General features: G+C 37.2%; 1 protein-coding gene across 2 annotated transcripts in view; it reads left to right on the top strand.

The window, feature by feature from the left end:
- The window catches only part of COL21A1 (collagen type XXI alpha 1 chain), a 171,339-nt gene extending 162,720 nt beyond the window's left edge, over positions 1–8,619 (top strand). For both annotated transcript variants that reach the window (XM_057303976.1, XM_057303975.1), the window contains 7 exons: positions 430–474; positions 3,393–3,425; positions 4,008–4,154; positions 4,244–4,298; positions 4,813–5,013; positions 5,807–5,884; positions 7,348–8,619. In XM_057303976.1, the coding sequence (XP_057159959.1) occupies positions 430–474; positions 3,393–3,425; positions 4,008–4,154; positions 4,244–4,298; positions 4,813–5,013; positions 5,807–5,884; positions 7,348–7,535 (747 nt within the window). In that variant the 3' untranslated portion in view covers positions 7,536–8,619. The remainder of the gene's footprint in view (positions 1–429; positions 475–3,392; positions 3,426–4,007; positions 4,155–4,243; positions 4,299–4,812; positions 5,014–5,806; positions 5,885–7,347) is intronic.
- The last annotated feature ends 17,555 nt before the right edge of the window (positions 8,620–26,174 follow it).

Below are 26,174 nucleotides of genomic sequence, written 5' to 3'. Positions count from 1 at the left end.
ACTTACTTCACTTAGCATAATGCCCTCAAGTTCTATTCCTGTTGTCACAAATGGCAAGATTCCATTTTTCAAAATGTATGAGTAGTAGTCCACTTTGTAGTGTATTTTTAATTTTAAAAAATTCCTTTAAAGATGTCTTGTCTTTGCATGTGTATAGTCAGTACTGAACATAGTTATGTCACTGAAATTAGTAAAATGTCGACAGCCATTGGATTTTTAAATGATTTGCATGGTGTTAATGTTAGGGTTGAGTCTTTTTTTTCTTCCTCTGAGAGACTAACTTCTTCCTTTCTTACATCATTTTATATATTTGCATCACTTCTTTGGTGATATTTCTGCTTGACCACAGGTTAATACACAGTTTGTGTCTTATGTGTGATTGCATTATATGTGTGCAAGCTAATCAGCAATTTTTATTAAATTTTAAAGGGCCAAAAGGGAGAAGATGGAAGACAGGGGATTCCAGGGCAACAGGTACTTTTGTTTTCTCTGATGGACAATGAAATAATCACGTAACTGGATGGTGCTGGGAGAGGATTACCTGCAAATGGAAAAGAGTAGGAAGAAGGGTAGATTGGAATATGCATTCTCAGCACATGAGGAAGAAAATATCTGGTGGTGATGGTGACAATGGTTTGCTTTAATCATTTGCCTTATGTTTTCATTTTTCTGTACTGATTGGTGACCGTGAAACTTGCTTTTCCATGCTTTTTTCATGCTAACAGTAGGCAATTCCACTGATGTCTTGGAATAGTTATTGGCTAAAGGTGGCCATACAGTGTCAGTATCTCCGTATCTACCATTCAGTCTTGATTTTTTTCTTGAAATGTGAGTAGTGGAAGCCTAGTAGAAGTGGAGAAATGTAGTTGTTTCCCTCTTGTGTGTTCAGAAAGAGAATTTACTACACTAGAGATTTATTAAATGCTATCTTGAGGGACTGTGTTATGGAATAAATACATAGTAAAATTGTTTTGCTTCTTCCCTGACTCAACTCTCCTCATTAAGTAGTGTTTCAGTGAGATTGCCATATGGCCTGCGAGTTCAGTCAGAGCTAAGTTGGACCAAAAGAGGCACACACGTGATTTGTAACTAATGTAACTTGTGTGCTGCTGCATGGCCAGTAGTTAAGCTCAGATCCAACTTGGTCCACACTTGGAGGGGCAGGGTGTACATATGAGTCCCCTCATGGGGTAGACCTCTTTCAAATGTGACATTCAGGAGAGAGTCAGTAATTATACTGGTTCTGGAGACAGGGGGATAAAACCGTGAGTGACATCTTTGAGGACAGGGGTCTCTGTGTCCCTCAGCTGGAGGAATCTGAGAGACCATGGGGGCGAGGTCTGAAAGCATATGGTCACAAGGTTGTCTGTAATACAGGATGGAAGGTGAGTGCTGGTACTAAGAAGAGCTGAGAATTTAGAAGCGAACACCAAGAGCAAAAGTAACTAAGAGGAGAAATGGCCGGAGTTCGCCCGCGTACAACTATGTTCATTAAAATATGTCTTAATTTAGTGCTCCTCCTCTTGACTCTGATCTTCTTGATGACACAGCCAGCTCTGTCCCCATTCTCCTCACTGGCAACACAGACTGACCCCTTGATTTCCCTAAGTGAATCACACAATGTGTATAAACAGCTGTTCTCATAGGAGGACCTTCACCTCTTCATCCATTCAACCTCTGCAACCCAGGCCTTTCCCCCCAAATCCTTACAATAACTGTCGGAAAAGAAGGCTATTTCCTGGGGAGTCTGAGCTCACAACTTTGCTAGGTCACTAGCTTCCAGATGACACACTCTCCACAGTTCCCTTCACGTGTTTTTTTCCCTCACTTCTGAAGGAAAATAGCAGTCTGTTTCCCAGGCAGGGTTTGAGTTCCCTAGAAAGCTTCTGCCCTAGATTTGTTGGAGGCTGCATTTCTCACCACCAGGAACTCTGAGCCCTTAGGGAGTACTTGGGGGTCAGAGCAACGATTGCTTTTCAGCAGCTGAATAGTTGTCCCAAGCTCTTTAAAAATGAACAGTACTAGTTACCTGTCATCCTACCAAGTGCTGCAAGTGTGTGATTTCTTGGCCTTCATGTTGTGTTTCGCTCATGAAATCATCCTAGTTGGAGTCTCAGATGACAGCTGTTTTCAGTTTCAGCTCTAATTCAGTTCTAGTCCTGAGAACTTAACTCTTCTGTCTTTCCTCTTATCCGAGCTCCGGTTGTAGGGTTATGTCTGGTAGGGAACACCCCAGCGTTTCTTCAGAAACCTCAGTATTTAAAGAATAATCTTACAGTGTTTCACTTGCTAATATATTTTTATATGAAAACTTACTGTTTTTACGCTCTCATTTTGATTTGAGAATCTTTCTTTTTCTGTGCCATACATGGATTTTACCTTATTTGTCTTCCCTTGTGTCTCACCTGGGTATCCGTGTTCAAGGAACCTAGAGAGGATGCCAAATAAGTAATCAGACTCAAAATTCATACTGTGAAATGTTATACACTAAATTTTTTATTGAATTGCAGAATACCAATTTCTAATTATAAAGCTAATGATGAAATCCTGCCTGTGTACGTGCAGGCTCTACCCTTATTCCTTAGCTGGTACTGGGCGAGTTTAGAACCTGAGTGTACAAGGAATTTCAAAATGGGAAATTGTAATGCCCTTCTTGGAAGTTCTTATCACCTGTAATTTGTCATTGTAATGAATACATGAGAGATGAGTGGGAAATAATTTAATAGAGCCATCCAGATGCATTCAGTGATTGTAATGGTGAGTGAATTTCCTGAATGGGCTCCCCAGCGTGTGTATCACTTGGGAAGAATACCATATTATACCTCACACTGTTTTTCTAATTTCTGAATTGCCAACAGGAGTGGTTTAGGCAGAGGACAGATGGGAATTTTCTTCCCTATTAATCACTTTGAATGGCATCTTTGCTTTAAGTCATCTTTTATAAATATTGCTCAATTGACATTTAATTTTAAGGACATATACTTAGGAAAATAGAATATTTAATCACCAAATCAAAGACTGTATCTTATCTTACCTGATTTGAGTTTAATTTCCATTAAAATAGTAGCATATTTAAAATTCAGAATAGAATTTAAATAGAATTCAGCTAGAATCCCATTCTAACCTACATATTTGACCTGCATATAAAAATACTCATATCTAAGAATGAAACAGTTACATAAATTCACATTTTTCTGTCATCTAGTTAGCATATTTTCTAGTCATTGGTCTTTAAAAAGGCAAAAGAGGTGTAATTCTTCAACTAAATCTATCAGTACTTTTCAAATTGAAAACTAAAGTTTGATTAAATGTGTGGCAAAAAGTATACGCCACATTTTTAGTATGGTACCTTGCACAGTTTTTTAGTTTTTTTTTCCTATTAATTTTCAAAGGGAATTCAAGGTCATCATGGTGCAAAAGGAGAGGTATGTTTCTGCATCTCTTATGCTCTCTTTTCAGTCCTTATTGCATGAATTTTCAATGCTGTATAAATCTAGCTGTTGATATCACAAACAGAAAATGCCTTTCATGTTCTTCAGTTCTTAGTGATTTTCCTAATTTGTGGGTTCATTTAATTAGTTATGAAATGTTACATATTTGTGAATATTAATGGTTCTTCTTCTTGATTAGGAGCTAAGTTTTATCTGCATATATTTCAACAAAGAACATGGTGTTTGACTGTATTTGACTGTATTTGACTCTCTAGAATTTAAACTCTTTGGGAACAGGACTGTGTCACGTTTGCTGTTTCTCTGGCACCAAACGTATTGCCTACACAATACGCTCAGTGTGGAGTTGGGTGGATGGTGGACGGATTGATAAATGATAGTTTAATATGATATGAAGTTTCCCTTCTGGTCAATAGCATTTCACAGCTGTTCCCTACATAATGTACATCATATATGCGTATGTATATGGTCATATGCATATCCTTAAAGAATTCTATGATGCAATTATACCTTCTGAAATATTTAAATAGAACTTTTAAAGATGTCTTCTGATTTTAGAGAGGTGAAAAGGGAGAACCTGGTGTCAGAGGTGCCACTGGACCCAAAGGAGAGTCTGGGGTGGACGGCCTGATGGGGCCTGTGGGTCCCCAGGGGCAGCGTGGGGAAGCAGGTCCTCAGGGACCTCCAGGATTGGACGGGAAGCCCGTATGTATTCTGCTTCTGCCACAGTTCTTGTGTTTTCATTGCTTTTTACTTGGTATGTACATGTTATAACCCCTAATAATTTGATGCAGGGGAGAGAATTTTCAGAACAGTTTATTCGACAAGTTTGCACCGATGTATTAAGAGGTAAGTCTCAAACAGATTTTAATAACATTTTAAAATTACTAAAGTAATACAGATTCTTGGTAGAAATTATAAAAGAAATTAGGAAGATAAGAAAATAAAGGATATTTATAAACCCCTGTTTTTTTTCTAGATGAGTATGTTTATGAAGATGGAAGTTATATGTACTCTTTAATAATTTTTTTACTGAAGCAATTTATCATTATTTCACCATGAATTAAATTTTCTTTTCTGACATAATTCTGAAAATTTAATTCATAAATATGGATGTCTGTAATTTGCCAATTTCTTTTTGGGGGGCACTTTCACTTTTTCCTCCCATTTGCTACAAATTTGCCCAAGTAATTGCTACAATAAAATTATGACACAGAGCAATGAGTATTTCCAGAGTACAATTCCTAGAAGTGAAATTATTGGTCAACAGATTGGCATCTGTAAATTGGAAAAAATGGGTAGAGATGGTACTAATGCTCATTTACCATTTAAACATAAGGGGTGGGACTTCTTTGTTTTTAAGCTCAGCTACCAGTCTTACTTCAGAGTGGAAGAATTCAAAGTTGTGATCATTGCCAGTCCCAACACGGTTCCCCTGGTGTTCCTGGACCACCTGGTCCCATTGGCCCAGAAGGTCCTCGAGGATTTCCTGGTTTGCCAGGAAGAGATGGTGTTCCTGGGTTAGTGGGTGCTCCTGGACATCCAGGTGCCAGAGGATTAAAAGGTACTTAACTTTATGTGCATAAGCAAATGAACAACAAAAAAAGGTATGTTTTGTACTCACCGTCTAAATTGATTTAATAGGCAAGGGTTCATCTTAGTTTTTATGATGACAAAAAGCTCTTGTGTACTTAAGTCTTTAAATAATTTGTCGACTAGTTAAAAAACAATTGTTCTATTTTCTTAAAGCAATATTCTAAGGTAGAGAAAGGTTAAAGTTTGAAGCTTGTGCAGTGACAAATTAGAAAATGTTGACAATGCACTTAGAGATTTTGCCCGCGTCTTTAATAAGAAGGTCTTTAAATGGAAAGTCAGAGACACTATTTCCTTTGTTTTGACTTTACTAATTTCTGTTATCTTATTGAAAAGGTTTTTTTCTCGTATGGGAAAAATTATGTTTTGCAACCAAACTTCCTAATGGCCCACAACTTACTTCTCTGTCTTTGAATGTTTATATGAAATGTCAGTTGATAATACTTTCCTTTTTATTTACTATTATGTGAACAATTTAGACACTCAATCACAGTAATAAATAAACAACAATGATTAACAGAAAAGGCTGATAATCCCAAGATTTTTCCTTTTTAATATTTAATCTTTGTTGCATCTTTCTAGATCCCTGGTAATTTTGGAAATTTTTGCTTCAAAAATTCTGTTTCCCATGAGAAATAATAAATGGCAGGCTACTTTTAAAAGATTTATTTTTCTTTCAATGTGTGTATTAACAGCTTTGAAAGAAACAATCTAGGAGGAAGTGATTTTATAGGAAACTTACTCCCATCTTTGACACTCTGCAGGCCTACCAGGAAGAAATGGGGCAAAGGGGAGCCAAGGGTTTGGGTACCCTGGAGAACAAGGTCCTCCTGGTCCCCCAGGTAAGACTTATTATATGCTCTTAAGTGTTGCTGCACATTTGGCTTTAAGAAGATCATCAGCAATCTATGTCAAAAAAATTGAAATCAATACATTTGTTTCCTTTTTTGAATGATTCGCCTTCAACAAACACATTGAGCTTTAACTCTTAGACTTTTCTTCCTCTATCATATTTTTTAATCACTCAGGATTTTCTCTTGTTTATTGTTTGGATGCCTTAGAAGACTACTCCGTCTTGAATGGCTTTAATCACCCATGTTTATCTAGTGTGTATCACTGTTCAATCTTTATGATTCTCAAGGCAGCAGAGTAACTGAAAGGGTGGACCCTCTGCTAGCTGTGTTATTTAACTTAGTTATGCTTCCGTTTCCTCATTTGTGAAAGGGTGATGAGGTGTCATGTGCATCATGACATTATTGGAAAATGATACGAGTTAATACACGTAGTACGGTTGGAACAGTGCATAACGATCATGTCTTCAATAAATGTGTGCTGTTATTTTTGAAAATTTTATTTCTGTGAGAAAGAGCAGACTAGCTACTGAGCAGGGAGCCTGACACTGGGCTCGATCCCGGGACCCTAAGATCATGACCTGAGCCAAAGTCAGACGCTCAACTGACTGAGCCACCCAGGCACCCCCTATTGTTATTCTAGATGTTACTACCTCATGACGCTTTTGGGTGGACCAAAGGATTCAACAGTCTTTATGTAAAATACCTGGAACAATATCTACAGTTGTAGTTTAGTGCTAAATAAATGTTTCTCAGTTGTAGGAGCAGGAATAATAATAATTAGTAATAGAAAGTGCCTCAGACCACTCTGCTCCATTTCAAAAGCTGAATGTTTTGATCTTTTGAGTCATCAACTTTTTAAAAGGCCAAAATCCTAAGTTAGCTCTCCTTCCTTTGAGCATGCTAATTGAACTAATTAGGCGATGGTTCACAAGTGAGTGCTGTGATACCTTTGTGTGTATATTGATCACAACTGCACGGTAATGACAGTGTATTTTAACGTGGAAACTTCAAAATGTGTATAATGAAAAGAAAATAGTCATTTAACTGCAAATATGGCACAAAAGTGACTTCAGTAGAGTTTTAGCTTACTGATTATTCACTTGGTAATTTATAATAATATTGGCAGGAGATACTCTGTAAGGAAGAAATAAGTTTGGGCAACCCACCAATTAAAATATTAGAATGTTTAGCCCTGTGTCTTAATCAGCAGCATGATTGCTATATTGTAGCTTAGCCCGGTTTTATAAAAATTGCTGATTATTTTTGGATAGTTGTTTTCCACATGGTAGGTATATAGAATTAGCAATAGAGTCCCTCCTCTTTTCACATTTGTGCAAATATGTAAAACTTAAAAAAAAATTTTTTTTCAGTTTAAGTTTCTTGCAGAATCAGCTCTATCATCATCAAAAATCAGACTCCTCTGTTCATGTATTGCTCATGTCCCATCTTAGGTCCAGAGGGTCCTCCTGGAATAAGCAAAGAAGGTCCTCCAGGAGACCCAGGTCTCCCAGGCAAAGATGGAGATCATGGAAAACCCGGCATCCAAGGGCAACCAGGACCCCCTGGCATCTGTGATCCATCGCTATGTTTTAGTGTAATTGTCGGAAGAGATCCATTTAGAAAAGGACCAAACTATTAGTGTCTGGTGCCTCATTCAGCAACCTAGGCATGGTGCTTTTCTCTTATGGTCTTTTGCATCTCAGGAAGATAACAACAGTAATCCCTTGAAAAGAAACTAAAGTACCTCGGTGTTTTTATTATTTTTTTTTTCTTAAGGAAAAATATATAAAAGGTCACGTATACTGATTTTAAAGGCTCCGCAGTAATTCAGAGCCTTTAGGTTAGTAGCATTAACTAAATCTCAAGGGTTTCTTGTAAGTCCATTTATTTTAATCAAAGTTGAATATAAAAAAGACCACCATTGCCTGTTAGCCAGTCAATTTCAGTCACTGTGAAATATTTCACATTCAGCCTCCATGCAGCAGAGTATTTGAGTTCAATTTCATGTCTGTGTGAATTTCATGTTTCATATCTCATAGCACATGCTTGTCCATTAGCCAAAACATGTGTCTGGTGTCTTTGGAAAAAATATCGGGACTGATACTCAGACAGGACAGACCGTGTTGCCACACCAGTCATTTACACCAGTGTCTGTGATTATTGGGGAAGGACAGTGGACTGGTGGGCCTTTAGGGTTTTGAATATCACCTCTGAATGAGATGAATGTGTTTCTTAAGTACATTTGCAAACCCTCAAATTATGCTAAGACAGAGTATTGATTACATTGGGAATGGTCAAAATTGTGTCATGTTAAAAACATGTTAGAGAAAAGTTGCTTTGTTACCTGGTCAGTATGTTCCAAGGAAATGCAGGTTCCGGAATACTAAAAAGACTTCATTCTTCACATTTGCTTAGTAATTGGAATGTTTGTTGTATGCCTTCATTTTCCATTTCACTTATTATATGTGTATGGTCCTATATGTTAACTTTCATTTGTAGCGAAGCTAATGGGAATAAATTCTCTAGTGGAAAGGAAAGGTAACTCCACAGATCCTAGTATGTCTTGATCTTTTCAGCAGACTTTAAATATTAGGAACAGTCTTTGTGTACTGTACTTACTGCTTTTGTAAAGAATATATTTGAGATATTTCATCCTAACCATGCTCTAAATTTTGTTACATGCTTATTATTCAAAGTGCAATAAAGTTTTGTACAGGCCTGTTTGCAGTGGTTTCTTTTTTATACATAATTTTAACTGGTGGTGAGTATAGTATCCATATCCCGTGGTCATTTATTCAATGGATATATTTTATTGAATTATTTACCCTATTCTTTACAAACTTGTAAATCTGAAATAAGAACATAGAAATTCAGTTGGTGTGCTGTTCCCATAAACAGGTGCAGCACCTGCTTCCTGGCCCAGGAGTGGCTGTTGATCAGTGTTTAAACTGACATGTCATTCTACCACTTTGATGAGGACCTGGGGGGGAGATGTAAGTCCATAGCATTCAGTAGCGGAGTTAGCACAAGGCTTATTTTTTGTTGTTTTTGCTTTTTTTATTGAAGTATAGTTGACACACAGTGTTACATTAGCTTCAGATGTACAACATAGTGATTCAGCAGGTCTATGCTTTAGGCTGTGCTCGCCCCCAGTGTAGCTCCCATCTGTCACCATACGATGCTATCACAGTGCCAGGAACTATATTGCCTATGCTGTGCCTTTCATCCCCGTGACTCACTCATTCCATAACTGGAAACCTGTATCTCCTACTCCCTTTCACCCATTTTTCCCATCCTCCCATTCATCTACCTGCTGGCAACTCTCACTTTGTTCTCTGTATTTATGGGTATGTTTCTGCTGTTTGTTTTTCATGTTGTTTTTTAGATTCTACATTTAAATGAAATCATATGGTATTTGTCTTTGTCTGTCTGACTTATTTCACTTAGCATAATGTCCTCTAGGTCCATCCATGTTGTTGCAAATGACAAGATTTCTTTTTTTTTTATGGCTGAATAATATTCCGTTGTATGTATGTACACCACATCTTCTTGATCCATTCATTCATCTATCAGTGGACACTTGGGCTGCTTCCATGATGTGGCAGTTGTAAATAATGCTGCAGTGAACATAGGGGTGCATATTGTCTTTTTGAATTAGTGTTTTTGCTTCTTTGGGTAGATATCCAATAGTAAAATTACTGGATCCTATGGTATTTCTATTTTTAATTTTTGAGGAATCTCCATACTATTTTGTACAATGGCTTCACCAGTATATTCCCAGCAACAGTATACAAGGGTACCTTTTCTCCACATTCTTGCCCACATGTGTTTTTTGTTTGTTTGGTTGGTTGGTTTTTGTCTTTTTTTGTTCCAGCCATAGCGTAAGGCTTGTTTTGATGTTCTGTTTCCAGCAAAGCCCTAGGTATCTGCTTGTGCCTAACCCCCAGCTAATTATGGCATTTTCTGTTAAGACAGTGGTAAACTAGCAGAATAGCGTGTTAGTATCACCTGTTCATTCATTCAACCACCGTTGACCATGTGGCCAGTAAGTGGCAGATATGGTGCCAAGGATACAATGGTAATACAGTTGCACTGTCTGGCCTGAGGTAACTCATGTGTAACGAGGTGCAGGTAAGTAAAGAGGTGATTCCATACATTCATTCTAAGAAAAGAGAAAACGCTATGGACTAAATTGTGTCTGTCCCAAATTCATACGTGGAAGCCCTAACCCCCTGTGACCATATTTGGAGACAGGGCTTATGGGTGGTAATGCAGGTTAAATGAGGTCATAAGGGTAGGGTACTAATCCTATAGGACTGATGGCCTTATAAAAGAGGAAGAGGGAAATTTCTCTTTCTACATGCATGCAGGAAGTGTCCTGTGAGCACGCAGTGATAAGGCGACTGTCAACAAGCCAGGAAGGTAGCCTACCTTGATCTTGGACTTCCAGCCTCTGGAATTGTGAGAAAATTACTTTCTGTTGTTTAAGCCCGCCAGTCTTATACTGCCATAACAAAATAGTATTTTGTTATTCGCTGCCCAAGCTCATAGGACAGATGTGAGGGTAGAGAAAACTTTCCTAAGGCAAGCAAAAATTATAAACAGATTTGAAAGGCTAGGAGGCATTAGCATAACCAAGTCATGGCAGGATAATGAAAATGAGTAAAGGCTGGGGGATTAGAAAAAGCATGGGGAATTCCGAGAATAAAGCTTATAGAATATAAACCACATTACCTTTAGTATCCCTACTTTTAATGTTTCAAGGTGAAATATTTCTGTAATTTATCATCATATATGTTATATCCTAATATATTTTTGCCTTGGACAAATTTGAGATTAACCATCTTACGCTGACTTTCACAAATGAATAGGTAATGATGTTGTCCTGCAAGGACATTCTGCATTGTAATGGTGTGTTAGACCATGCTACATGCAAGCCCTTTCATTGTAGTTACAAAAGCATGGCTTCAGTGGTGGGTTTGTCTGGGTTCAAATCCCCACTTTCTTTTTCCAGTGAGGCTTCAGAAAATTTATCTAGTTTTTCATGCCTAGATTTCTTCATATAAATGGGGAATATTAATAGTACTTATCTCATAGTAAGAATTAGTATGATGAGGATTAAATGAGATGAAACAAAAAAATTATTTCGTGGAATAAAGTCAGCTAACTTACCAGAACCATATAGACAGTGTGAGATTAGAAATCTTGAGATGAAATTTTAGCTGTTCAAAAGATTTTATATCTTTGTAACTCATACTGATAAAACTGATTAATCTGACTCATTGCAACTCAGAATGAAACTCTCAGTCGTAAGGGTAAAAATAATTCTCAGTAAAAGCTGTCTGCCAGATTTTGGTCATCTTGGTCAAAAATGTGAAGTGGGAACAATTGGGAGGAAAACCCTGACAAACCCTAGGGGTTTATAGTTTTGGGGTATTTTATCTGTATTTTATTAACTGTGGTTTTTTTTTTTATTAACTCTCTTTATCCCTGGGTCTTAGAACTTCACCAGGTAATTATTTCATTTTCATCATGAAGAAATTTTTAATTGAGATGGCCCTGAAAAATCATTCTTTGATCCCCAGTAGAGGGCAGCAGAATACATATATCCACTCCTACAAAAGCAAACTGTGATAATCTTTTTCTCATTCTGTTAATCATATAAACTATCACTATATATATTTAATGTGAAAATTTTCTCAGTTTTTAAAGTAGGAAAAAACAACCATAATGTTTTTTAAGTTGAACACCTAAACCAGTTAATGAAGCTGTTTATATTTTGATGTCTTGCTTATCTGTTTTATCTTTGTATGATTCCATTAATCTAATTAAAGTGCTCTGGCTAGGAGCTTTGGTTATATCTTCGGACTGATAACTCTCTTGTCAAAGGAGAAGCTTGAAGCTCAGACCTGGTATTCCTCAGTTCACAGATCTAGCCAGTTGGCTGGTGTTTCAGCTCTATTGTGCCCAGGGCAGGCAGAAAGCTGCCCTTAGTACTATCTAGGGTTTACAAGCGAGTGAACCAGACATCCTATAATCCTGGAATAGTAGATTTTATAAAATGTCAGCACAAGAGATGAGCCGTTCTGTGGCTGAAAAAAGCATTAAGAGCCTACTCTCTGAGGACTGTGGGGCATGATGGAGAGCATAGAGGGAAACTCCCAATTAAAAGTCTGTCCAATTAAAAGTAATTTTAAGGGAAAAGACCAGAAATAAGCCCATAGTTTAGTTAAATTGAGCTATAAATGTTTCTCCAGAATGTCTTAACAAAACTTTATCTTAAAAGGTATGTAGAAAAATTGTATCTTGTTCCAAATAACACGTTTGAAATAAAGAACATTGCTGTTTCTACTCACTAAATTATTTCTGGGTCTTGCCTTTCTAAAAGTAGGTTTTCACAGAGGAACTTTGAATAAGTAGGCTTTGAAAGTCCCGTAGTGGTATCCTAGACGAAAAGGACCATTTTAAATCGCTGACTGGAGTATCCTATCTGGAGAACTAAAACAGAGTGTTTTTCCATCATGTCCCCAGTTCAGTTGCCATTTCAAAATAATATTAAGAAAATCAAATTTGAAAAATGTCTATGGCTCTTACAGAGTGAAATTCAAAGTGAAATTTTGAAATAAGTCATTTTGACAAAAAAGAGTCCTATGACATGATATTGGATGAATCTGATAATTTCCCTGAACTTGTTTTCTTGTCTCTGAGACAAAGGGTTTAAATTACTGTATTTTTTCAACCTGGGCTGTACGTTACAATCACCTAGGGAGCTTTAAAAAAATTGCCTTGCTTGAGCTCTACCAAGAGATTCTGGTGTGATTGGTTTGTCTTCCATGTGGAGGCAGTAGCTGTACAAAGGCGTTGGGCTAGGGAATACAGCTCAATGGGAGTAGTGGTAATTCTGTATCTGTGGGTTTTAGAAGGCTGATTGTAGAAGGTGGCAAAAGATAAGGGGGAGATATTGGGAGTGGGAAAAGGGATGGAGAGGGAAGAAGATAATACAAAGTCTTGCAGGATTTTAAGGAGGACATAGCAAGAAGAGCTTTGTATTGCAGATAGATCACTCTAACTGCAGCGACAGTAGATGAAACCAGGTAGGATTGGAAGTGGAGAAGCTAATTAAATGCCATCACAGTGGCACTGAGGATAAAGGTGAAGATAAAAGAGGATAAGACAGAAGCAGGGGGAATGGGAAAATAAAAGGCCATCAATTTATTCTACTGTAATCATGGATAACGTCCAGAATGTACCCCAGTGACTTTAGGGCATGAACCAAACTTTTTAGACTTCCCCTGGCTGTTAACATAGGACAAGCTTGTTTGCAGGGTCAAGGGCTGCATCTTCTAGGGCCCTCTCTTGCAAACATTGGTAGGGTCAGCGTGAGAACTGTGGTCTAGAATGTGAATGGAAAGGTATTCATTTCAGGCTTCTGCTGGGGTAAAACATGCCTGCCTGTTTCTGATGTTGGCTCTCATAGTGACAAGAAGTCTCCAGACTTACGTGTTATTCACACCAGCCTTTCACCGATAACAAGAGTAAAGGGTATCTGCTTTTCTTTTCTCTCTGATGCCTCAGGATTCAAGAGAAGATGATTTTACACGTGCTGTGACCCTTTAGGAACATCTGTTGATGTAAATGCTGTGGCATTGGTTATCTGCACAGGCGGAAGAATGTAATGGGTAAGCTTTTTTATTTTTGTAACATGCTGTGTATTGGTTTGATATAATTTCAAATCCACTTGATGACAAAGACCAAAAGAAAATGAAGTTGATTTTAGAAGTGAAGTGTTGATGAAGTAAGCTGTGGCAGGGTGTCTCATCTCATCTGTTGTCATTGATAAGCATTCAGGAGCTCAGGTGCTGAGGCCCTCCCTGGGGCTTACCTATAAAAACATATGAAGAGGCAACTGTGGCCAAGGGACATGTAGACTATAAAAAGCGAGTGTTTGTGAGGACTTCCTGAGAGTGTTTGGGCCAGGCAGGGTGACCGCTGACCTAAATAGCTCTCCCAAGACCTTGGAACAATTAGCTAACGCTGCAGTAAAGACAACTCTCTTACCAGCAGTACAGAAAACCATGCAGCGCTTCTTTTGCCCATCAACACTGGCACCGTCATTCCCTAGCAACGCGCTCTAGCAACAGAGGACTTTTACTTTTTTGGCTGGCAGCTGGACGTAAGCTCTCAGTTGGCTAAGCCGGCTCAATCAAGTACTAACACTTGTAAGGGTACACCTCAACTGAATGTGGGCTTCATTCTTTTCACCTCCCCTTGCCTGGAATAACAGTGTGATTAGCATATCATTGATTGGAAGTAGGTTATTTCTTCTTTGTCTTTTGAACAGACATTACCCTATGTGCTATGGGTTGTGAGATTCCTGCAGTGAACTTGTGTTAAAAAAAACTGCTGGCAGAGACAAGCTCAGTCTCTGAGCATTAATTTGCCACCCCAAAGTGAAACATGTGGATGCTAAGGCTAAGCTGACTAGTTGATGAGGAACTGAAAGTATGAAATGGATGTCATCTTGTCTGGAAATGCTCAATAAATGAAACTAGCTGAATAGATAAAAGGATGTTCTCCAGGCTCCCCAGGTCATCTGCAGTCAGCCTTAATTCTAGGAGGAAACACCTTGCAGAGGAAAAAGCCCTGAAACCAGAAATGGGAAATGGAAGTTTTTAGAGCCAAATCCCAGCAATTGTTAATGATTGCCTGGAGGAAAGCAAAATCAAATTTAGATGTGATTTTCCTTGCCTTCGGCTGAAGTGGTAAGGTTAAGGGAGTTGGGGAGTAAACAGAAAGGAGTATCTGAGCATGTGGGTTGGATTTAGAGGGAAATCAATTTGAAACCGTGGTTTGTTGTTGTTTTTTTCCCCATCTCTGACCTCTCTTAGGGACTTTCCAGAAACAAACTTGAATTCTGTAAACTTGAATAATACCTTTATTAATCTTGGAATTAACTGTATGAACTATGAATTTTATACATTCTACATATTGAACTCAGGTGCAAATTTTTCACAGTTACATAGGATTTAGGGGAACAGTAAGGATTCAGACATAAATCCTTCTGTCTCCAAAGACAAGGCCATGCTCCATCATATTGTCCACTCCTATGAGAATTAAAAACTAAATAAATTGTTATAAGTGTTTTACTCCCCTGTTTATTTTAACTGATTTCCCCTATTTCTCCTCATGATGAATTTAGTGATAACAGAAATATTTAAAATAAAATTAATCTCTATATTTCCTTAAAAATTATTGAAAAGGGGAGGAGCCCGGGCCGGTCTTTGGTGTGTTAAAGGTAAACTGAAACTTAGTAAAAATTATAAGACTTGAGCAGCACCCAACTGGAAGTGGTTAATGGTGCTTCACTGGACGGGAGCTGGGGGAAGACATAGAGGTGGAAACAAAGCAAGAAAAATATTTGGCTATAGTTGACACGGGTGCCTTATTTGGGAAAGTTAATCAGCTCTTTGTGATTGGTTGTCCCTCAGTTTCAATTTTTTAATCTTGAAGCATTTCGCTTTTAGGTTTTGGTTTGCTTACTCAGGCTACGAAGGCATTAGAGCCACCTCAATCTCATGGTCTCTTTGTCTACTTAATTTAACAGTGGTTACCCCACAAGGCTCCTAATGGAAACTTCTTTCTCTGGCAACTTAATCAAACAAATATTTCCACATTCAGAGATTAAGAAATGAATTTAATAACTCATTCTAAATGACAAATGAAAAAGTGATAGAAACTAAGAAAATCAGGAATATTAGATGTAATTCAAAAAAGCTGTCAGAAATGTATTTCTTTTTCTCAAGACTCATTAAATTTTGTACTAGAAAGAATTTATTGGACAGTTGAGCCTCTGAGGGTTGCTCAGGGCTTTGGGGAAAAAAAAAATCGGTGCTTATACAACTGAGACGCAATATGGAAGGGGTAGGAAGTGGCTCAGTGGGAAGAGCATATCCTCCCAGGTAACTTGGGCAAGGATCAACCATAGTCAGGGAATGTTCACTTCAAATACTATTCAGAAAGGAAGAGCAAGGACACAGAATGTTAGTGATTGGGGCTGAGATGGCCTTGCCGTGGAGAATAGATTTTCATCATAACAGTGGGTGCACATGTATTCATATGATGAACCCCTTTATGCCACATTAAGTGAAAAGATTGAAAGATAGTTAATATTCCACCGTGTTGTGTTTCTATATGGGTCCAGGGAAACAAAAGGTCTAGTTAAAAAAATGGGAGCATAGAGAAGGGTAAAGAACAGAGTATAATGTTGGAGGATTGCTTTGATCACACATCTTGTGAGTTAACTTACCATTTTTAGAGGCAAAATGTTAATGCTAATTAGCATTTTGTTTATAGATGGCGTTTGTGAAGATTAAAAAGAAAGAATGTTAAAACCAAGCAGACATTTTCTGAATTGATTTTCTTTAAAATTTCAGAAACAACTAAGATTTTTTAATCTACCTGCCCAGGGATCTCTTTGATGATAATATATTTATCTCCATTTAAGAAAACTTTTCCTTTTTAGCTTCTCTAAAGTTAAGTGTCAGCAGCTGTCCTGGCTTTCATTTAATTGACAAACACTCATTCACACCTTACCAAGAAATGGGAAGTGGGGGGCGCCTGAGTGGCTCAGTCGGCTTCAGCTCAGGTCATGGTCCTGGGGTCCTGGGGTCCTGGGATCGAGCTCCATGTCAGGCTCCCTGCTTGGCCGAGAGCCTGCTTCTCCCTGTCCTTCTGCCCCTCTTCCCAGATCCTGCTCTCTCTGTGTCTCTCCTGCTCTTTCTCTCAAGTAAATAAATAAAATCTAAAAAAAAAAAAAAAGAAATGGAAAGTGGGGAAGATCTTTTTAAGCCTTCATAAGAATAAGTTGCACCCATGTAGGAAAAGGGGGGGGGAAAGACAGTTGGCTCTGATTAGTTTTATGCCACTTCATACCATGATTCCATTGTTCATTTTAAGGCAAACTAGTTAAAATTTTAGAAGCATTAGCTCACATAAGAAATGGTCACCGTCTCCAATAACACCCAGAGAGTAAAAGATAAATGCTATTGTCTGTCTCCATGAAATGTTAACGGCCCCAGGAATGTTTTAGATCCTGGAAGCCAAAAGAGGAAGAAAGAGGGATCTGTTGAGTTCTTGGGTTCTGTCAAGGACAGTTACATTAGGAAGCCAGAAGAGAGACATTAATAACAACAGCTACTATTGATTCATTGAGTTCAAAACATCCCTCCGTTAGTATTTATAGCTTCCTTAGGACTAGGTAATACGATTTTCGTTTTATAAACGAAAATGCTGAGCTTCATATGACTAGACAGTGATGCATCCAAGATTCAATCCAGATCTGCCAGGATCCAAAGCTCATGTTTTCAGTCTGAGTATAACTAAAATATGTTCTCTATATAGTCCATGTTGCAATACAATATTTCGTTGGCGACTGGAGGCCATCTAATTGTTCTACAACTGTGTTTGTCTGGCACAGTATTTCACTGCCTTACAATTTAATTCATTTGGAAGATGTTGCACTGCTTTTGTTTGTCTTTTGAATAGTCATTTGCAAGTTTCTTTCAGAGTGACTCTCCTAGGTCAATTTCAGGAACTCTCCCAAGGGTTCCACTAACATTCTGTGCATTTCCTCAGGTGGCATTTTTGTTTTTAACCCTGTTTTGCTACTTTTCTTTGTCACTCTCTCCCATGAGTCTGTGAGCTTGTTAAAGGCAAGCTTCCTGCATTGTTTCAAAATATGTTTTCAGGTACACCTCTTGCCAAGGCTTGATTTGAAATTCTTTTTGAACCATATTTGTTAGTATCAAGACCATATAAGGGAGGGTAATGGTGGTATCTAGAAGCCTAGGATGTTGCTGAGTTGAGTAAAATTCTTAGACGGGTATCTGGGACGCAGTACTCTGTAACTACTGGTTATCATTATTAGAAGTTTCTGATGATTGGCTTCTTCTTTTAAACTTCTGCAGTGATGACAAGGAAAACACAGGGGAACCAGAAGTCTTTTCGCAGCACGGGGTTTGAGCAGAAGTATCATTTCCTAGCCGTGTAGCCTTGAATCTAGTCGTGATAAGCAGTAAGCAGTCTCATCTTTGAAAAGAGAAGAGCAACGACATCTCAGAGGTTTGTTTTTAAATGTGATCATTAATTTTAAAATACGGAACGAGTACCCAACCCATGGTAGGCACCCAGTGGAGTTGAGGTGTTCCCGTGATTACCAGTGGGGCTGGTTTTCTCAGGCTAGCTACCACCTTGTCCTGTGTGGCTCATCACTAGAAAGTACTAACAAATTTGGCCCAGGCAGACAGTTACCAGATCTCACCTCAAACTTTGATCCCAGCTCTTTCTCTAGTCTCCTATATGACAAAGTTAGTGAAGCCTCTTCATTGGAATATCCTACCATCACTTCATTGTGAGTGTGTAAGACAGATTTTTTTTTCACCTTGCTGGTTTAATGCCCTTATCATTATTAGTAGTAACCATTAACTCTCGCTCAGCTGGAGAACTGCTCTCTTTTTATAGTAACTGAACAGCCAGGCTGCCATCCAGATCATGGCCCGTCTGGTCGCTACTGATGGTGCGAAAAGGCAGTGGCACACAGTTCTTCTACTTCCTGAAATATGTGATGACAATTTTTTCCTGCATAAATCCATCTTACTTGACTAAGATACTGTGGAATCAGGCCTCATGGTTGTGGAGAATTGCAATTAATTGTGAATTTCCAGGACTTTTTAAGGTGTACTTAGTACATTATTGCTCCTACTTCATCTATTCACTCACTAAATAAATGCGAGTATTTATCTTCTTCTGTCATTCTGGCAAAACTGACTTTTACTATTTGAATGAAATTTACTGTACCTATATAACAAATAATGTATTCAAACATATTTTTCCATTTTAAAATATGTGGAAAACAAGCACCGTGTTGTCTTTTTTAATATCCCCAAATCCCGTGTGGTCTTATAGCAATAGGGAAAATGAGGCTTTGAAGAATTTTAAGCGTTCAGTCTAATTTATGCCTTGAAAATATTGAACACTTGATAGAAAATTAGTTTGGGGGAAAAGTAGGGGAGGAGGCAATAGGAAAAAAAATACATATGTTACTAAGGAAAATCATAATTCACAGTTTCATTTTTTTCTGATGTTCTACTAATTTAATATTGGTGCTTTCTAAGGACATGACTACATTATCCAACTGTCAGTGGAATAATGTGGTTTTCTGGTGCCAAATTCTGCATTCCACAAGGCTAACTGCCGATAAAATTAGAAGAGCTTGTTGAATATTAGGGATTCTGGCCTTCTGGCGTGGAAATTAAAGAAAAGTATTCACATAACTTTTTATGCCTAGAATTCTCTAATTTCTGCATTGGAAATTGGCAAGAAAACGTTCTTTCCCAATAATGTTATTTACATGAAAATCCGTATAAACGCCTATGAAATGAAGTTTGTACATAATGTTACTCAGGGGAAAGAATATTCTGAGGGCAAAAATAATTGCAACGGTTTTGTATTGCTGATTACACAAAAGATCGCCCAAATGAAAATAAGTAAACAAATCAAATAACCATTCCCCTCTTCTCTTTTCACAATTTTGAAATTGCCTAAAATTGATCTATATTTTATATTTTATTTTTTCTATCATCTGCCTTTCTCTTTTCTCTCCTTTTCTTCCTTTGTGCTTACATACAGCCCAAAGTACAACCTAAAATTTTATTTTTAACGTGTATATTTAATAAATATAATTGGCTAGCTTTAAAAAAAACACTTTCTTGAAGTGTAAATATCATATAATATAATTCATCCTTTTTTAAGTGTATTATTTTGATACGTTTTGACAAATGTATGTGCCTGTGAAACTATCACTACAGTTAAGATATAGAACATTTCTGTCATCTCCAAAATATTTTCTTGTGCCTTTCCCCAGATAATTTACCCCTATTCCAGTCCTAGGAAACCCCTGATCGGCTTTCTGTCACTATAAGATTAAAATTTTCTTTTCTAGAGTTTGTATAAATAGAATCATAGGATTACATTATGTAATCCTTGGTTTTTTGGCTTCTTTCATTCAGCATGTCTTTGAGATTTTTCTGTGCTTTTATCTCTGTTAATTGTTTATTCCTTTTTTGTTGCTGAATAGTATTCCTTTATATGACTATATTTCATTTTGATTATTCATTCACCTGTTAATGTAAAGTTGGGTTATTTTTGGTGTGGGACAGTTGTGAGTAACAGTGCAATGGACACCCATTTGCAAGTCTATGTGGCTATACGTTTTCATTTCTCTTGAGTGTTAGGAATAGCATTATTGAATTGTATTGTAAGTATATTCTTAACTTTATAAGTAACTGTATTTTCTGGATACAAGTCCTTTGTTCTCTATCGCACGTACTTTAAGTCTATGGCTTGCATTTTTATTTTCTTAATATAGTTGTTCAAAGAGTAAAACTTTAAAATTTTTATGACGTACAATTTTTTCTTTTATAGTTTGCACTTTTTGTGCTTCTTCTAAGAAATCTTTGTGTATCCTGAGATCATGAAGATTTTTTCCATTGTTTTCTGCTAGCATAGCACCATTGGATAGATATTTCTGCAGTGATGGAAAACTTCTATATCTGTACTGTAGCCACTAGCCACACATAGCTACTGACTATTGGAAAAGTGCCTAGTGCAACTGAGGAACTGAATTTTTTATTTAATTTGAATTTATTTAAATTTATATATTTTTTAAATGATTTTTTATTATGTTAGTCACCATACAGTACATCCCTGGTTTCCGATGTAAAGCTCGATGATTCATTAGTTGTGTATAACACCCAGTGCACCATGCAATTCGTGCCCTCCTTAAATTTAAATAGTCACTGGTATCTAGTGGCTACTGTATTGGCCAAGAGAGGTCTGGAAGTTTTTATATTTTTAGCTTTTGTGTTCAGGCAGGTCTACCATCAATTTTGAGTTAAGTTTTGTAAAAAGTGGGAAGTAAGGTTCAAGATACATTTTCCCCCAAAAGGGCTATAAGCACTGTTTATTGAAAAGACTGTCATTTTCCCAATGAATTACTTTGGCACTTTTGTCAAAAATCAATTGATCATAAATACAGGGTATGTTTCTGTTCAGTCTGATGTATGTTTATCCTTATGCCAATACCACACTACCTTTATTACTTCTGAGGGAGACTTGAGATCAGGTAGTGTGAGTCTTCCAACTTTCTTTTTCTTTTCCAGAGTTGTTTCAGCTGTTTTAAGTGCTTTGCATTTTCATAAAATTTTAGAAACAACTTGTCAATTCCTACAAAAACAGGCCTGCTGGAGCTTTAAGTGGGATTGCAATGAATCTATTGGCTATTTTGGGGGAAAATTGACTTTTAAAAAATAGTTCATCTTCCCATCCCTGAGCATGGTGTAGTTCTTCATTTATTTATCTCTCTATTTTATTTCTCTCAGAAATTTGTTTGGTTTTCATCATATAGGTCTTATACACATTATTTAGCAAAATTTATCATTAAGTAATTCATGTTTTTGGATGCTTTTGTAAATGCATTGTTTTAAACTTCAATTTTCTTTGTTCCTTGCTAATACAGTTTATACAAATACTGTTGATTTTTTTAATATTGACCTTTTATTCTGGGACCTTACTAAATGTACTTGTTATTATTATTGTTGTATTAAGTAGCTTTTTTTTTTTTGTAGATTTGTTAGAATTTCAAAAACCCAGATATTAGGTTACACAAGTTTTCTGTATTTTTTTCCATTTTATACTTTATTAATTTCTGCTATTTATTGTTTCTGCCCCGACTTACTTTGGACTCATTTTACTCTTTGTTTTCTAGTTTCTTTTCTTTTTTTTTTTTTTAAGGATTTTATTTATTTATTTGACAGAGGTAGAGACAGCCAGCGAGAGAGGGAACACAAGCAGGGGGAGTAGGAGAGGAAGAAACAGGCTCCCAGCAGAGGAGCCCAATGTGGGGCTCGATCCCAGAATGCCGGGATCACGCCCCGCCCGAGCCAAAGGCAGACGCTTAACAACTGAGCCACTGAGGTGCCCGTGTTTTCTAATTTCTTAAGGTAGATACTGTTTAATCAATTTTAGACCTTTCTTATTTTCTACTATAAGCATTAAAAACCATCAATTTCCCTCTAAGCATTGCTTTAACTGCATCCTAAAATTTTGATATGCTGTTTTTCATTTTCATTAAGTTCAAAATATTTTCTAATTCCTCTTATAATTCCTTTTTTGATAGATTAATTTAAAATTGTGTTATTTAGTTTCCATGTATTTGGGTATTTTTCAGATTTCTTACTGATTTTTTTTTTTTTAAGATTTTATTTATTTATTTGACAGAGAGAGACAGCAAAAGAGGGAACACAAGCAGGGGGAGTGGGAGTGGGAGAAGCAGGCTTCCCGCTGAGCAGGGAGCCCGGTGAGGGGCTCCATCCCAGGACCCCGGGATCATGACCTGAACTGAAGGCAGACACTTAACGACTGAGCCATCCAGGCACCCCAGATTTCTTACTGATTTCTAATTGAATTTCATTGTCAGAAAAAACTCTCAATTCTTTTAAATTTAATAAGACTTATTTTAAGGATCAACATATGGTCTGTTCTGGATAAATACCTTCTACACTGAAAAGTATATGTATTCTGCCGTCCTCAGATGGAGTATTCCATAAATTAAACCATGTTGGGTAATAGCATTGTTCAAGTTTTCTCCATTCTTAATGATTTTCTGCCTACTTGTTCTTCAGTGCTAAAAGAGGAGTATAGAAACTTCCAACGACAATTGTGGAGTTTTCTTTCCTTGTAGTTCTGTCAGTTTTTGCTTTATGTATTTTGTAGCTCTCTACATAGTGTGTACACATTTAGGAGTGTTATGTTTTCTTGATGAATTGGTTCTTTTTTGGTTATAAATTCTCTTTATTCATGGTGATAGTCCTTGTTATGAAATAAGCTTTGATATTAATACAGACACTCAGCATTATTTGGAAAATAATTTGCATAATAATACCTTTTTCATCTTTTGACTTTTATCTATATCTTTACATCAAAGATATATAGTTGGATCTTGCTTTGTATCCAGTCTATTTTTCAGTTAGAGTGTTTAGGTCAGAGGTCAACAAGCTTGCTTGCTTTCATTCATTCATTCATTTGGGAGAGAGAAAGAGAGCATGAACAGGGGGAGGGGTAGAGGGAGAGCAAGAAGCAGACTTCCTGCTGAGGGAAGCCTGATGCAGGGAGCCTGATGCAGATGTAGGGCTCAGTACCAGGACCCTGAGATCATGACCTGAGCCAAAGTCAGATGCTTAACCAACTGCGCCACCCACGTGCCCCTCCCCAATCTTTCTTTATATAGAGCCAGATAGTAGATATTTTAAGCTTTGCAGATCATACAGTCTCTCCTTGTATCTACTCAACTTCATCATTGCAGTGCAAAAGAATACGTAGACAATGCATAAAAAAATGAGGAGTACTGTGTTCCAATAAAACTTTGTGTACAAAAACAGGAAGCAGGCTGGATTTGGCACATAGGCCCTAATTTGCTGACCCCTCATTTTGACCATTACAATTTAAAGTAATTATAAATCTGGTTTGGTGTATAGCTACCATCTTTCTATTTGTTTTCAGTCTGTTCCATCTATTCTTTATTACATTTTTCTTTATTCTTGTCTTCTAATGGATTTAGTATATTTTGGTATTCTATGTTATCTCCATTATTGAGTTACTGGCTATACTTATTATATTTATTTAATTTAATTTATTTAATAAGTATAATATACTTATTATATTTATTTTATTATTGTAGTAGTACCTCTAGGGTTTACAACACGTACTTACCTATATTTCTCTTTTTTAAGCCAAAGAAAAGCCTACGTTCTATATCATCTGTACTTCATAAAGAATATATCTGTGGAACATAAGCAATAGCACGGAGGACCATAGGGGAAGGGAGGGAAATCTGAAGGGGGAGAAATCAGAGAGGGAGATGAACCATGAGAGACTGTGGACCCCAGGAAACAGACTGGGGGTTTCAGAGGGGAGGGGAGTGGGAGAGGGGGGTAGCAGGGTGACGGGTATTGAGGGCACGTGTTGTGATGAGCACTGGGAGTTATATGTAACTAATGAATCCTTGAACACTGCATCAAAAACTAATAATGTACTATACAGTGGCTAACTGAACATAACAATAAAAAAAAAAGAATGTGTTTGTTCTGTATATGCATTACCTTCTTTAAAAATTGACATTCTTGGCTTATTTAAAGTAAGAAAAAGAGGCCAAATTCATTTTATAGTTATTTGATTTAGAGAACTTAAAAAGTAGATATTCAAAAAAAAAAAAACCTACAGCAAGCTTACAGATTATTTGAAAATATGTTATTGAATATTTAGCAAACACAGTTGATCTCAAAATCTTATACATAGCAAAGCAACAATGAAAAAGCAATGAAAAAAATCTTTAAATGACTAACAGATTATTTTAATAAGAGTTAGAGAACCCTACAAAGCATAAGGCTATTGCAATCCTAAATTAAAGAAATGAGGAAGAAGATTCTTTCAGAGAATTCATAATGAAAACTTTACCTATACATATCAAAATGAGAAATATGATACCAAACCGAGTAAGACTCCGTGGTGATCATGTTTGTAAAATGGGAAGTCAGGAATAAAAAAAACCCCCCAAAAAAACCCCACAAACAAACAAACAAACAAAAACCTAACAGAGAGATTCAATTTGTGTCTGACTTTTTGAACAATGTGAAGGAAAGCTCTCTGATTTTTTTTTTGAAAGAATCCCTGGATTTGTTGTATGAGTAGGTTATAGTCTCACACCAAATTAGCCAGCTGTGGAAGCTGAATTTTCAATTGCCCTCCTTCCCTTGAATCTGCATCCTGTTCTAGCCCAGCATCTGGTTCAGCTTCCCCAAATTAAAACCTGGCTACATTCTGATAGCGTCTGTGTTTACTTCCAGCAAATCTCATCTCGTCATGTTGAAAAGAGATGGTTTTGAGCTATATGAAGGCAAATGCAATATCACGTTGTCTAGCAGGTTATAAATGTACAGAATTTATTATCCCAGATGATGGTGCATGATTAAAACAAAATTTCAGAGAAAGATTGATTTGTAAAGGGACACTGGGATTGTCAGATACTATCGTCTTGTCTTACAGTGTTCTTCAGGACTGCTTCTAAGAGAGCTGTAGAAGAGCCAGCTGTTTGTTTTTTTACAGGCATTTTGAGAAAATTGGAGGGGTGGGGAGGAGGGGGAGAGAAAGGGAAAGGAAGCAGGGGAGGCAAGGCAGAGAGAGGAGGGGAGGAGAGGGGAGGGGAGTAGAGGGGAGGGGAGTGTAAGGGATGGAAGGGAAGAGAAGAGAAAGTTGATCTTGAAAGAAAAAGGGAAGAGAATAACATGTATGTGGAAGTACTTCTAAAAGTCAAGTTAAGTACCATCCTACTTGTGGACTTTGGTAAGGAGCAAAGAAGTTGGCTGAACTTTGAAACGAGGACAGTGGGTGTCTCTGAAGTTGCTGCAAGCGCTACACCACTGTATTTCAATCAGTGTGTGGAGAGAGTGGTGAAATCCACTTGGATGTGGCTGTGACTGGAAAGAATGACCTTAGTCCATTGTAGAAGGCCACGGTTCCCTCAATGTTTACAGCCACCAAACTCATCATGTATTGAAAACTCGACCATACGAGCTTCAGAATACAATCTTTCTATTTTAAGTTCAAAATGAAATGTGTATGCCTACAATTTTTACCAAGGAGGGGAAAGGAGTAAGTTATAAGACACGTTTGTTTAAAACAGGCTGTCAAAAGGATGGTATGTTTGGAAGGAGAATATTATTGGTATCTTTAGAGAAGTCTCACTTGACACAGAAAGCTCACAACATTGTGAACTAAGTAGAATAAGTATTTTTATCTCATTTTAGAGAAAGCTACTGAGGCAAATAATTATTGACTTCCCTAATATCAAGTATCTAGTTAAGAATAGAAAATATACCAGAACTTTTACCTCTTAATTCTAAGGGCAATATATTTTCTGCTCCTCTCTCTTGCCTCACTCTGTACCATGCAAAATACCAAAAAATTCTGCTTAAATCTATGTGGATGTTGGAGTTCAAGGTAGTGTCAATAAACATGGTAGTTTTTTTTTTTGGTTTTTTTTTTTGGTTTTTTTTAATTTTTTTTTTTTAATGATTTTTTATTATATTATGTTAGTCACCATACAGTACATCCCCGGTTTCGATGTAAGGCTCGATGATTCATTAGTTGTGTATAACACCCAGTG

This window comes from Ursus arctos, unplaced genomic scaffold (assembly GCF_023065955.2).
Source record: "Ursus arctos isolate Adak ecotype North America unplaced genomic scaffold, UrsArc2.0 scaffold_29, whole genome shotgun sequence".
NCBI classification, from domain to species: domain Eukaryota; kingdom Metazoa; phylum Chordata; class Mammalia; order Carnivora; family Ursidae; genus Ursus; species Ursus arctos.
The sequence above is the reverse complement of the archived record's forward strand: the minus strand, read 5'-3'. Positions and strand labels throughout refer to the sequence as shown.